The sequence below is a fragment of the Neophocaena asiaeorientalis genome, unplaced genomic scaffold, assembly GCF_003031525.2.
Source record: "Neophocaena asiaeorientalis asiaeorientalis breed wild unplaced genomic scaffold, Neophocaena_asiaeorientalis_V1.1 scaffold469, whole genome shotgun sequence".
Taxonomy (NCBI): Eukaryota; Metazoa; Chordata; class Mammalia; order Artiodactyla; family Phocoenidae; genus Neophocaena; species Neophocaena asiaeorientalis.
This window is the reverse complement of record NW_020172691.1, coordinates 2,552,933-2,567,740: the sequence shown is the minus strand read 5'-3', so window position 1 is coordinate 2,567,740 and position 14,808 is coordinate 2,552,933. Positions and strand designations below refer to the sequence as shown.

Sequence of the window (14,808 nt, the reverse complement as noted above, 5' to 3'; positions counted from 1 at the left end):
GCCCAGGATGTGGCTGGATAAGCAAGTTGGGACAGAAGTGGTTCAGAGGGAAAATTCTGACGTGGGAGAGCGTGGAGTCTGCCACTCGAGGGGCTGGCGACGCCAGGGGAACGTGACTGGGGAAAAAGGGCTGCAGGATTGCAGGTTAGATGCAAACATAAACATTATTATTACTGTCTCCCCCGGGCCCCCGCTGCCCTCCCGGCTCCAGGCCAAAGTAATCAGAGCCACACACAGGGAGGGTCAGGCTGCACTTGGGTGTTTACGGGGAATGGGCTGAGGGGCCAGGCCTGGGCCGCTCATGCTTTTTTGGTGACGCTCTTGGGGGTGGCAAGCTCGTGCAGGCGAGGGGACGCACGAGCCACCAGGGAGGCTGGAGAGACGCGGTAGGGGTTGTAGTCCTCGCTCAGGTCCCTCCGCACTTTGGGTTTGGCCAGGGAGACGATGCGGGGACTGGCCACCGCCTTCTTGGTGACCTCCAGCACCTCCCAGCGCGGGTCTCGGTCAGGAACACACATGTCCGACTGGGCCTTGGGCACTGGAGAGGGCGGGAGAAGGGGGTGGTGTCAGAAGCCGGAGCCTGGGGCATGCAGCCACCACCACCCCCGCCTCGCCCCGCAGAGATCAGCCTTCTGGGTCAGAGCTCCCAAGTTTAATGGCCTGTCTGTCAACAGATGATGGATAAACAAACATGTCCCTCCACACATGGGAGCATCACTCAGCCATGAAAAGGGGTGAAGCCCTGACACTCGCTACAACGTGGCTGGACCTTGAGGACACGATGCAGTGGGAGAAACCAGACACAGAAGGACACACGGTGTGTGATTCCATTGATGGGAAACGTCCAGAACAGGCCAGTCCACAGACAGAGAGTGGGTTCCTGGTTGTCAGGGGCTTAGGGAGGGGACGGGGCCTCATTTTTGGGGGGATGGAGTGTTCTAAAATCGACTGTGTGGGACATAGAGAACAGACTTGTTGCCAAGGGGGAGGTGGAGAGGGGGAGGGATGGATTGGAAGTTTGGGATTAGCAGACGCAAACTATTATATATAGGATGGATAAACAACAAGGTCTTACTACATAGCACAGGGAACTATATTCAATATCCTGTGATAAACCATAATGGAAAAGAATATGAAAAAGAATATACATATGGGTATAACTGAGTCATTTGGTGTACAGCAGAAATTAACAACACTGTACATCAGCTATCCTTGAATAAAAAATAAATTAAAAAATATATATACGATTTTTTAAATGACATAATATAAAATAAAATTGATCGTGGTGGCGCATGCACAGCTCTGTGACGTACTGGAAAATACTGAATTGTGCACTGTGAAAGGGTGAATTGTAAAGAAAAAATATTTCAAATGGCCATGGGTCCCAGATGGGGGGCTCAGAGGGAGCAGAAAAAGGTACCCAGGGGGCTGGGGGTGAGGAAGGGGCTCAGGCAGCCCCTGCTGCCCCTGTACCTGCAGCCCCAGCTGGGCCCTCTCCACAGGGTCCCACCAGCCACGTGGGACCGGTACCCGATATGGGCTGGACTTTTATCGTTGTTTAATTTTAATAAAATGTTAATTGACTTAAATCAATGGATGGATTGGCTTTCATTCCACTTTAGTCGTGGACAGACAGCTCTCAGAGCAGACCTGTGGCTCAGCCAGCCCCCTCCGTTCACCTGCCGGGACCCCCGGCCCTTCTCCTGCTCAGCCCCCTTCGCCACCTCTCCGCCACCCCTTCCTCCACGGCGGGAGCCACGGGGCATGGCCTGCATGGGGACCAGGAGAGAGGTGACCGCTGGTGGCCAGCGGTGACCACTGCCTTAACTTTGGGCCCCTCGGTTTTGAGGGCTGCCTTTCCAAACTCCTCTTTGCTCCAACACCCTGCAATCGCAAAAGGGCCCTTCCCCTGGTCAGCAGACAACCCACAGCTCGGGGGAGAGGCCCTCGGTGAAAAGAAGGGGGGCCCTTCCACCAGCCTCAGGCTGGACTACAACTCCTGGGTGGGTGACATGTGCTGGGGCCCCCAAAAGGGAGGGGCTGGGGGACCTCAGGAGGACCTGCCCAGAGCCCACCTTTCTGGGAGTCCTCAGGGAGACTCAGGGGCATTCCCTTTGTTGTAACATCTGGGCTCCAAAAATCTTCTGGTCACAGCCTGAGAGTGTGACTGGTCCACGGCCACACAGTACCCACAAATGCAAAACGGCACGGACCAGTGCCCACCCCACGTGGCCCCTGCACTGCACGTACCCTCACTTCACTTCTTAAATGCTGGTCACAACCATCAGTGGGTGGAAGTCTGCGGTTTGAAAAACACAGCCCTACACCAGTTTTATCCATACACACACGGATGTGCATTGATATGTGCTCCTGAAGCCTGGATGAATATACACGCGTGTGTAGGTACAAATGTACATGTGCTTATTATATTCCAGACGTGTGTGTTCATGCATATGTGTGTGAGACAAGATGGTTTGAGAGAGAAGTGCGTGTGTATTTGTGTTTCTGTGCATTTAACCAGTCATAACAAATTCAACAAATATTTTAACAAATATTAAGGGAACAGACGAATGAATGAATAAACAAACAAACAAAAGATCCCACAAGCAAGCTCGAAAGAAAAAAGACTGGGAAGAAGTTATTTTGCAACGTGCTCGACATAGGGTTAGTGATCATCTTATATAAAGAGCTGCTGCAAATCAATAACCACCTCCCCCGCAAAAAAAAAAAAAAAAGGAAACAGGAAACGGAGAAAATAGGACACAGCAGATTATACCAAAACAGCCAGTCAAGCTCTCTGGTGACCACGTGCCAGGAGCCGGGGATACACAGTGAATTTTCCTAAGCCTCTGACTACCTTTGGGTGGCGAGATTCCTTTCTTCATGCTCTTCTGCATTTTTCAAACTCTCTACAATTAGTGCATTTTACTTTTGTTGTGGGGGAACCAGGTATGTCCTCTGTTTTAAAGGACAGGAAGAGGCCCAGAATGCAGCCCGCAGTTCCACAGAGCTGGAACTCCTGGCTCGGGGTCTCTTCCCTCCACCGTCACTGAACTGCCCCGGAGCCCGAGGGGAGGGCGGCCTCACTGAGGCTGCTGGCTCTGGAGGGCCCCCAGCAGCCGAAGCCGCAACAGTCCTGGGGACTGCGGGCCGGACCAGAGGGCAGACAGCGGAAGCAAGAAGAACTACAATCCTGCAGCCTGTGGAACAAAAACCACATTCACAGAAAGACAGACAAGATGAAAAGGCAGAGGGCTATGTACCAGATGAAGGAACAAGATAAAACTGCAGAAAAACAACTAAATGAAGTGGAGATAGGCAGCCTTCCAGAAAAAGAATTCAGAATAATGATAGTGAAGATGATCCAGGACCTCGGAAAAAGAATGGAGGCAAAGATTGAGAAGACGCAGAAATGTTTAACAAACACCTGGAAGAATTAAAGAACAAACAAACAGAGGTGAACAATACAATAACTGAAATTTGGAGCCTGTGCTCCACAACGGGAGAGGCCACAACAGTGAGAGGCCCGCGTACCACACACACACAAAAAAAGATGCACGCACCCCAATGTTCACTGCAGCACTATTTACAATAGCCAGGTCACGGAAGCAACCTAAATGCCCACTGACAGACGAATGGATAAAGAAGTTGTGGTACATATATACAATGGAATATTACTCAGCCATAAAAAGGAATGAAATTGGGTCATTTGTTGAGACGTGGATGGATGTAGAGACTGTCATACAGAGTGAAGTAGGTCAGAAAGAGAAGAACAAATATCGTATATTAACGCATGTATGTGGAACCTAGAAAAATGGTACAGATGAACCGTTTTGCAGGGCAGGAGTTGAGACACAGATGTAGAGAACAAACGTACGGACACCAAAGGGGAAAGCCACGGGGTGTGTGTGTGTGCTGAATTGGACGATTGGGATTGACATGTATACACTGATGTGTATAAAATGGATGACTAATAAGAACCTGCTGTATAAAAAAATAAATTAAATAAAGGACAGGAAGAGAGGCCAACACCATGTAAAGAGCCCTTGTGCCCCAGCTTGGTTCTTTTGGCCCTGGCCCTGCACCCCAAGTTTCCCTTCTGCACCCACTTGCTGTGCTGGGAGACCCACAAACCGCCCCCCACCCAGGGGGAGCGATTCCCTCTGCCAGCCCCCAGGGAGCCCACGCAGGCCACAGATGAACTGACCGCAGGGATCCGGACAGCCGGTCTGCAGTGCAGGTGGAGCTAGGGAAGCACAAATCTGGCAGAAGCAGGTCCAAGTTGACTGGCTGCCCCAGCCCGCGTCCAGTGGGGAAGGATGCTTCATAAGATGCACAATCCCCGGGGACCTGCTTACTGGCCAGGTGAAGGAGACGGTTATAGTCTGACACGTGTGGCTTGGGTTTTGGCATGGGGTCCCACTCTTCCAGCAGGGTGGCTGGAGCCCTGGGCTTTGCCAGCTGGATGATCCTCGTACTGGGGGTGGCCATCCGGGCTGCCCTGGACACTTGGGACACCTAGAAACAGAATTAGAGGGGAAAGAGTAAAGCAGCCCATGATTCCTCATGGCCCCTGGTTCAGAAAGACCCTGAAGGCAACACTGAAAGACAAAAGACTGACTGGAAAGAAGTTAGTTTGCAGTGTGTTCAGCAAAGGATTAGTAGTAGCCATCATAAATAAAGAGCTTCTCTAAATCAACAACATGAAAAATCAATAGGAAACTGAGTTAATCGTGCAGGAAAGTAAGCCCAAAGGATCAATAATCCTCTCTGTGCACCAGGGAAATGTAAATTAAAACAGCAAACTATCACTCCATGCCAACAAATTTGGCAAAAGTGAAAAAGTCTGGCGTCATCAAGCCCTGGCAGGAAGGTGGGAGGAGAGAGATCCCAATACATGGCTGGTAGGAGGGTGAATTGTACAAGCACTTGGTGTGTGTGTAACAATGTTTTACAAAAGCTCTCTGCTGGGTGCACTTTGGGTAGGAGACTGCCCAGAGGCAGAGGATTGGCTGTAATGTTCTCTAGGGAGACTGAAAGATGAGTCCCTTTCCTCCTGAAAGTGTCCTGCTGAGAAATCACAGACACTACTCTTGTCTAAGACATCCTGGCGCTTACAATTTCATGCCCCTCTCAACCACCCGTTCCATCCCCTCTCCTTTCTTCCCCTCCTTCTCTGCCCACCCGGACGGCCCTCACAGCTCAGGTCACCAGATGAGGCGGTTGAGTCAGCCTGCAGTCCTGCCCTCAAGGGGCCCCCCGTCTGCAGGGGTGACAGGCAGGGAAACAGTCACTTATCCATGCATTCGAAGAATATCGACGACTGCTTCGTGCCCTGCTCGGGGCAAGGCCAGCTCTGCAGTAAGGCCACAGCAGACACGGACACATGTCCTCGGGGGGCTCACGTTTAAGGGAAGGATGACAGCCCATCCAGAGCGCATGTGAAAGGGGCTGGGAAGGAGCAAGAAGGGGTGTCGGATGGGGCCCCCACCAGGCTGGGCAGGAACATGCCCAGCTGCACATGCCAAGGCCCAGGGGCTTGTTGAGGGACCTGCATTTAGTCCAACAGGGGGCACACGGGGTAGTAGGGATGGAGAAGGCCCCATCCTGCTGGCTTTCCCAGGGCACTGGGGAGCCACAGAGGGTGGCCACAGAGCACAGAAGGACTCGAAGGCTAAACTGGCAAAGGCAAGGCACGGTCCGGGAAAACAGCAGGTATGTCTCCAGGTAAGAGGTGGGGCCAGACCCTCCTCCGGATGCCGATCCAACCAAACTGACTGCTGAAGCCTTTTTTTTTTTTTTTTTTTTTTTTTGGTACGCGGGCCTCTCACTGTTGTGGCCTCTCCCGTTGCGGAGCACAGGCTCCGGACGCGCAGGCTCAGTGGCCATGGCTCACGGGCCCAGCCGCTCCGCGGCATGTGGGATCTTCCTGGACCCGGGCACGAACCCGCGTCCCCTGCATCGGCAGGCGGACTCTCAACCACTGCGCCACCAGAGAAGCCCTGAAGCCTTTTTTTGAGACAACTGGGGAAACGGAACATGGACTGGGTATTTGGACACTAAGGTATTATTGTTAAATTCTTTCAGTGGGATCTTTGTTGTTAGGGGTTTTAAACTACCCTCGCCTGTTAGAAATCCATATGAAGAGTTTCTGGGAGAAGCAGTGTGTTGTCTGCATTTAGCTGTAAAAGTGTTCAAGTTGGGGTTCTGTCAAACAACCACATGAAAAGACACGGATCCAGCGCACGTTAAACCACAAGGCCGTCCCACCGCACACCTGACAGGGCGGCCGGCCGTAAAGGAATAAACGGACAAACCAGCAAATGGACACACGGTGCCAGACGGGGCGGCCACTGTGGGAGCAGGTGCTCAGTCTCTGATAAAGTCGGACAGGCCTCCTGGCCACGACCCCGCTTCTGGGTGTTGACCCTGGAGATACGGCAACGTATCCCACAGAGACCCAGATTCTCACGGCAGCCGTGTGTGCGGGAACCAAAACCCAGAAACAAGCACATGTCCTTCGGTGGGTGCGAGATGCCCCCACGGCGGCCCCTCCCAGGGGAGCGGGACTCCGTGCTGCTGGCCCAGGGCGGGGCAGCGCGCAGGTGCCGGAGGGTAGCTGCGGGCCGCCGGGGCGGAGACGGGCCTGAGCCGGGGCGGGGGGGCCTCAACCGGAGGAGCGCAAAGGACCAGATTGAGAATGGACTGAACTCCACTGTCACCTCTGAACCGCTGTTGTCCGGCCGCCCTGTTCCGGCTCCCCTCCGAGCTGACAGGAAGCGGAGGGCGGTCCCTGCACTGCCTTCAAGGCCCCGGGGCAGGAAAGTAACGCCTTTTCTTGAACAAAGCCAGGTGACTCCCGATGGTTCAGGGAAGCAGTCGCACGTCTGTTGCCTCTTGTCCTTCCGGAGCCGCTGAGCCCCCGGGGGGTAGCTGGGGAGCTCCAGGGGGAGAAGGGCACCCACCTCAGACATGTGTATACTCCAGATGTTACTCCGGACCTTCGGGGTGGCCAGTTCCCGCAGGCGGCTGGACGCTCGGTGCTCCAAGGTGGACCGGGGAATGGGCCAGATGGGGGTGGTCCTAAGGGAGAGGCAGGCCTGAGACCCTAACCCGCCGCCCGGGGCCATGTCTGTGTGCTTGTGTGTATACGATTCCTCTCTGACTCTGGGGCTCAGGGAGAGCCTGGTGCAGTGCAGGGTTTTCAAAATACCTCCGAGAGGGGTTCCTAAAAGAATCCCTAACAGAGCCCCCTATTCTCAAGGATGGAGCGACCCTCTCTCTGGTAGTCCCCTCCCAGCCGTCTCCCCTACTCCCACCGTCCGGCTGGGGTCAGGAGGTGGATCGAAGGGATGAAAGTCAGCCCTGCCACCACCCCACCTCCTAAAATCGGGTCTCGGCTCCGCCTCTGCCCCAGAAACAGCCGTATTTCACTGATCCGAGGCAGACTCTTATTTTCACATCTCTGAGGCTGGAATGCAGTGGATAAATGCTGTCAGCCCGACCAGAAGGCCCGGGGCCATCCATGACTGGCTGTGCTCCATGAGGCGGTTTACACAGAGGTCACCCCAGATTACAGATCACACCACACAGAGGTCACCCCAGATTACAGATCGCACGGAGGTCACCTCCCAGATTACAGATCACAGAGGTCACCCCCAGATTACAGGCCGCACAGAGGTCACCCCACATTACAGATCACACAGAGGTCACCTCCGAGATTACAGGTCACACAGAGGTCACCCCAGATTACAGATCACACAGAGGTCATTCAGATTACAGATGACACAGAGGTCGTTCCAGGTTACAGATCACAGAGGTCACCCCAGATTACAGATCACACAGAGGTCATTCCAGATTACAGATGACACAGAGGTCGTTCCAGATTACAGATCACAGAGGTCACCCCAGATTACACTCCAACCAGCATTAAGGTGAGAAGTTGTGGTCACAATGACGGCCACAGAAACGGTGGCTGGAGCCTGTCAACATGGGTGAGTGGGGCTCTCGGGCACGTTTTCCTTTCTACACGCGCGTGAGATAGGAAACCAGTCTGTGTCTAATAACACCAGATCCCACATCAGCAAGCGTGGAAGGCGCAAGAACTGAGACAGAATCGTGCCAGGAGGCAGGCACCTAAAACCATCAGTCTCACAACCGCCAGCTGCCCAGAGCGACACCAGCACCTGCCCCGCAGCCCTGAGAGCCTCCTGCGTCCTGTCTGGGTAGCCGAGCTTCAAAGGCTCACTGCCTGGCCGGCGTGAATGGGTCTCCTGGTCCCAGGACCTGGACCCTCCCCTGCAAGCCCCGAGGAAAAGAGGTCCCTGCCCGGCTGCCCCCTACCTGTTGCTGTTGTAATACTCTGAGTAGAACCTCTTAGGTCGGGCCAGCTCCGCCACCCGGCGGGACACCTCTGCACAAAAGGGGAAGCAGCTCCCTGGAAACCTGCCCCTCCCCGAGGGCTTCCCTCCTCCTGAATTCAGCTTCACACAAGGGACAGCTCACAGCAGACACCCTCACCAGGGGACCGCGGGGCACACAGGGGTGGCGGGGAACGGGGGCTCAGGCTCCTCTGCAGGACGGGCCTGGGCTCCAGGGGCCTCCGTGCTCACTGCAGGGGATTCTAAACCCAAGAGAGAACTCGCCCTGAGCGGCTCTCCAGAAATGAGTTTTCTAGTACTGACCCCACTTTGACTGAGATGCAAACTGTGATTTCCCCTGGAGAGCTTGCCCCCCCACCCCTCCCCCACCAGGACCAGCCTCCAGCTTGGGGACAGACTCCAGAGAGGAGACCCCTGGAAGACTGGGGGTGGAGGCGCTCCTGGGAGATGGGGGAGGGGCAGTCCCGCAGGGACCCCTGGGAGGGTTGGGCTGGGAGGCCCCTCGGTCTCCCCAAACAGAGCCAGGTGCAGGTCACGGTGAGATGGGGGTGACCCGGCCACAGGCGCCTGGCCAGCCCTCCTCCCCCTGATGCCCCCTGCCCTGCGGAGAAGGAGTTAGGGTTAGGTAGGTCAACCTACTGGGCACCGTGATGGTGAGGGTGGTATCCTCAAGAAACCTCTCTGTCTAGTACACAGATGGCCTGGAACACACCCAGTGGGGCCCAGCGTGAGGGAAGCCAGTGTCCCAGCGGTCTGCGCCCCATTCAGCAGCAGAACTCAGGGCACCCCATAACACAGACAGTGGGGAGAGGGGCCGCTGGAGGGCGAGGGAGGGAGAGCTTCCAGGGGGGAAGAAAGGAGACAGTAAGTAGATGGGCACCAGAGGCAGGTCAGAGAGGGACACACGGACGCGGGAGAAAAGTCTCAGAGGCATGGAGAGTGTAGGTTATTCTGAGCAAGGCTGGTGCTCAGAGAAGGAGGGAGCTGGAAAAAAAGAGGCGCAACTGAGAAGCGGCCCGGCGTCTAGGAGCAGACCCATCTCAAGCCAGGGGCTGGGTCCAGAGCTCCAGGTAGAGCTGGGAATCCTGGGGCGGGGCCCCCAGTGCAGAGTCCTTCCCCCAGCCCTGTCCCAGCAGAGGAAGGGTGGTTCCGGTGAAGGCCCCCCTTCCCGACGATGTGGGCAGCGGCGGGGCGGGACTCACCAGTAGACACAGAACTGCAGGTTCCTCATGCTGGGGGGGAGATCCAGGCGTAGCCCCTGCAGCAGCACCCCATCCTGCGAGAGACAGGGCCCCGCCCACCTCTGCGCTGGGCCCCGCTGGTTCGGCCGGTACCCAGAGGCTGCCAAGGGCACCGTGCCCCTCTCAGACCCCTCCATCCAGGCCGCCCAACACCTCACCTGTCTTTCAAGACTTGCCAGTTGGTCTTGGGTTTCGCCAACTCAAACAGCCGCCTCTTCTTCCTCCTCTCCCAGCCCACGGAGGTGCCAGGGGTCCTCTGGGAGATGGACAGCCGGCTGAGGGAAGGTGGATGCTGAGGCCAGAGCCCTTGTTCCCCCGGCGGGGTAGAACCATCCTTGTGCTCTCGCCCCGCCCTCTGGAGGAGAGCCCTGGCACCACGAAGACTGGTCTGAAATCCTAGCTTTGCCACCAGCCAGTGCCCTCGGTTCCCTCCTTTGTGACACGGAACAGAGACCTGCTCCCGCCTGCAGGGCCACAGAGGGGATGCTGAGCCATGGACAGTGCCCCCAGGAAGCCCCCAGAGCACCAAGACATCCAGTCTCCTGTCCCGGCGTGGACCCCTCCCCGAGCCCCGCCTATGCGCAGCGCCACCCTCTACGCGGCACAAGTCCCCTGCCCCACCGGCCACATCACACAGCACCCTGTAGGCTCATCACATGAGCTCCGTCACTGTGCCGGGAGGGCAAAGGCCCCTCTGCAGTGCCTGAAGGGACGCGTGCTTACCCAGGACCAGGAGGCGAGGGGTTCCAGCCGAGGAGCCCATGCACACACTAAGGCAGGGGGTCCCTCCCTAGAGGGAGCACCCGCGGTTTTTCAGGGTGTCCTCCTGGCCACCGAAAGCGTTTCCGGCAATGTATGGTACTTGCAATGGTTTCAGCTTTGGGGGTTGGGAGACTCTCCCCCATTTCTTTTTCTTTCTGTCGGATGGAGCGCTCACGACCTCTCAACTCTGCCACCTCCAAAGTTGGCGTTTGAGTAGGGTTTTCCACGACGACTCCCCTGCCACCTGGACAGGGGCTGTTTGCCGCCTTCCTCCTCAGAGCAGCGAGGGGCTGACAACTTCACCCCTAGAGTGAGCACCCAGGCCAGTGCAGCCACGCCCAGGGCCACCCCCGCCCACCCCAGCCTGGGCGCCCGCTTCTCCTGCCCACCTCATCTCAGGCACGCCCTCCTCCGCGTCTTTCTCCAGAACCCTCTCCAGCTCCGCGAGGGCCTCCTCCGGGTTCTGGGCGTCCACGAATTCCTCCCCAGTCACCTCCTCAGGGGGAGTTTCCTCCTCTTGGTCTTCCAATCCCAGGTGCCCATCGTCCAGACCCTGGTATTTGGGCTCCCTGGACCCTCGGTTCTCATACGTGGGGCCCTGGAGGCCCAGGGTGCCGTCATCCTGCCCCCTTTCTGGCTGGTCCACGGCCTCCGACATGCGATGGCTGTAGAGCGAGCTTTGCTGGCGGTCCCCCGTGTGCTGGGCCCTTCCCAGCCCTGCAGCTTTGCTCTCGTTGTCTGTGGTCACCGGGCAACAGGAGCACGGCCCGCCCACATTCTCAGCCTACATTCCATGCCCACGCATCTGAGGCGGTGGGCACCCCTCGTGGGGCCGCCCACCCCTCCAACCTCAGCCCACCCGCTCCCCTCCTGCCGCTCTGCTTTCCTGCTCACTAAACATGAACCTACCTCAGGGCCTTTGCACTTGTCAGTGCCTCTGCCCACACACATCCTGGGGGCTCCTCCTTGGGAAGGCCGCCCCATTCCTGGGTCTCCCTGCATCTCGGCACTGGTTTGACTTCTCCATGGTGTTTGGCACAGCCTTGTAGCAAGTCGCCCTCCCAGGCCAGGGGCCGTGAGTGCCCCATTCACTGGTGTCCCGGGGCCTGGGAGGGCTCTCGGGGAAGGGCTGCTGAGTGAGCAGTTACCCTGGGAACAGGGCTCGGTGCTGGGGCACACACCCAGCTCCACCCTACATTTCTTCTTAGTAAAGGACTTGTTTGTGTTCACGTGGGGGAGTCAATGCTGGGTGTGACGGTTCACCAGGGGTCCCACCTCTTCCCCAGGACGGGCTCAGGCATGGGACCTGAGAGGAGGTCTGCAGGGGCTTTGAGGGATGGTGTCCTCTCTCGAGACAGGAAGAAGAGACCCTGTGTCTTCTTGGTTATTTCTGGGACTGCGTGTGGTGTCTAGAGCACAGGCAGTCATCTTGCTACCGGACGCAAGTCCATGTGGCCGAGGCCAAGCAAACCGTAACATCAGAGTTTGGAGTAGAGAAAGGTTTATCACAGGGCCGAGCAAGGAGACGGGTGCTAGTGCCTCCAAAACGCTGAACTTCCCCAAGGGTTTCAGCAAAGCCTTTTTAAAGGCAAGGTGTGGGAGGGGCGTGGTAGGTTGTGGCAGGCTTGGCGGTGCTGGAATCCTTTGTTCTTGAAGCTGGTCATGTTGTTCCTGTAAACCGCCAGCAAGACAAATGTTATTCTCTGTCCTGCTCTTTTTATCTCCCTATGAATGGGCTCTTCAAGGTCAGAGCCCTGAGACAAGGGCTCTCCCGTATATTTCAGGCTACAGGCAACATTCTTGTACAAAAGGTGCAGAGCCAGCATGACTAAACACGGGCAACAGGGCACAAAGGTTAAAGCAAAAGAAACAGCTCGAACGTGGAGTCAGATTTGTTCTTCCCTGTTCCACTGTGACCATGAGACCTGCTAGTCTCAGGACGTGGGCTGAAAGATCGTCCACTTGGCGACCCTGGAGTCTTCTGTGTCTGGGCTTCCTGTTACTTGACACAAATAGTTCTCTGAAGGCTGAGTCGTTGTAGCTGGGCTTTCGGCTCTCCGCAGCCACAAGCACCCTGATACATACCCTTCCAGCCCCAGCATTTCATGAGAGATAACTTCAGCGATAGCTGGTGTTCAAACTAGGCTGTCTCACGTGGTCCAAAGAAGGTGATGGTGGGAATTCCCTGGCGGTCCAGTGGTTAGGACTCAGCGCTTTCACTGTCAGGGCCTGGGTTCAATCCTTAGTCAGGGAGCTAAGATCCTGCGAGACATGCGGCCAAAAAAAAGAAGAAAAAAAAAAGGGAGAAAGTGATTGTCAGGGTAGTTGCTTGGTCCTCACCGCCCCAACTCCCGCCCCACCCCCCATCCCGGGATCCAGCCTTTGGGAAACCCCCTCAGGGCATCACAGGACCACATCCCCCTCTGTGTGGAGACCCCACCCAGTGTGACTCTCCATTCCTTTGCTTGGCTGTGCCCCATACATCATTTAAGACTCCCGTGCCTGTGATGCCTCGCGCCTGGGTGTGGCCTTGCCATCACCTCTGTGAGGGTCCCAGACAGGAAGGCCTTAGAGAGCGTCTGGTTCAATCTGGGAGATCCTCAAGAAATCCCATTGTCGTGAAGTGTCCTAAACCCTCACCTGGCACGCAGTGACTCACAAAAAGATAAGTTCCACGTTGTTGCAACCAGAGAGATCTGTCATCACTGCAAAGTCCCATACAAGACCTTTGTTCAAAAGCGAGGCCGCTTATAAAAAAACAAGGTCCTATATATAAAACAGATAACTAGTAAGGACCTAATATGTAGCACAGGGGGAACTCTACTCGACACTCTGTAATAAGCTGTACGGGAACAGAATCTAAAAAAGAGTGCATGTGTGTATATGTATAACTGAGTCACTTTGCTGTACAGCAGAAAGTAACACAACACTGTAAATCAACTAGACTCCAATAAAAATCTTTTTAAGAAGACACTAAAACAATCAAGGCCACTTAGCTACGAGATGGCAAACTAGACCCACTTCCGACGAGCTGCGACCACGTCCGCCATCCTGCACGAGGGAGCCCATCAGGCAGTGCATTTGTCCCCGTGACAACCCCAGGAGAGGGGACTGGTCACAGCCCGGGGTGCAGACTGGGCACTGGGCTCCAGGGAGGCTGAGACGTGGCCTCCCCCACCCACAGTCACATAGAAGGGGCAGGGTGTGGCTTCACCGTAGCCCCACATCCCTCTTTCCAGCCAGGCACTCTTATGGGGTCAGGAGAGGGCGTTCCAGGGGCCAGAGCTCTGCCAGCCCTTGAAGGAGAGCCAGGGTCCATCTCTGCTGCTCAGACAAGTAAAGAAGCAAGGAAGTTCACAGTCCAGGAGCTGAGGTTCACTGGGCGGAAAGTGAAGGGGCACTAGCACAGGCTGAGGGGCATTTGGAACTTTGATGGAAAGAGAATCAGGGGTAGCAGCCGGGAGACATCTCACTGCAGGTGCTGGGCCCGGGGCACGCAGACAGCAGAAAATAAGACGGGATCCCTCTCAATTCCTCTTCTACTGCTACATACAAATCACCACAAACTTAGAGGCTCAGACGGGAGGGATGTAACATCTGACAGTTCTGGAGGTCAGATGTCCAAGATGGGTCTCACTGGGTGGGGCTAGCTCCTTCCTGAGGCTCCAGAGGACCAGTCCCCTGCCCCTTTGGGGGTCGGCAGAGTTCGGTTCCTCGCAGTACCGGGACTGGGTCCCTGTTTCCTCCTGGCTGTCAGCGGAGGGCTGCTCACGGCATCTAGACTCCCCCGCATGGCTCGGCCCAGACCCCTTCCTCCATATTCAAGACAAGGCCTGTCTCTCTCATGCTTAGACTCTCTTCTCACTTCTCTGACCACAGCCGGGAGAGGGTCTCAGCTCTTAAGGACCCACAGGATTAAGTTCTGCCCACCTGGGTCACCAGGCTAGTCTGCCCACCTCGCCGTCTGCATCCCTTTGACCATAGAAGGTGACAGGTTCCCAGGGTCTAGATATTAAGATGGGTGCTTCTTTGGGGACCGCTATTCTTTCCACCACACTTACCTCACACCACACTCCAAAGCAACTCTAAATCAATTCAGGATTTAAAGGCCAAAACGAAACTTTAAAACTTATGGAAAGAAATTAAGGTAGCCATCTTTCTGTCCTTGGGGTAGGAAAGGGTTTTTATTGAACGAGACACAAAAATGCTAATCAGGGCTTCCCTGGTGGCTCAGTGGTTGAGAGTCCGCCTGCCGATGCAGGGGACATGGGTTCGTGCCTCGGTCCGAGAGGATCCCACATGCCACGGAGCGGCTGGGCCCGTGAGCCATGGCCGCTGAGCCTGCACGTCCGGAGCCTGTGCTCCGCAGCAGGAGAGGCCACAACAGCGAGAGGCCCGCGTACCGCAAAAATATATATATATAT

At 56.0% G+C, this 14,808-nt stretch overlaps 1 protein-coding gene across 1 annotated transcript; it reads right to left on the bottom strand.

The window, feature by feature from the left end:
• Window positions 1-262: 262 nt before the first annotated feature.
• SPMAP2 (sperm microtubule associated protein 2) lies at window positions 263-11,386 on the bottom strand. Its single transcript, XM_024740019.1, is given in 11 exon segments — window positions 263-357; window positions 392-538; window positions 4,359-4,518; window positions 6,966-7,083; window positions 8,344-8,413; window positions 9,021-9,082; window positions 9,584-9,618; window positions 9,621-9,657; window positions 9,781-9,897; window positions 10,774-11,168; window positions 11,294-11,386. Coding segments are annotated over 11 exon segments (1,329 nt in total).
• Between the last annotated feature and the right edge of the window lie 3,422 nt (window positions 11,387-14,808).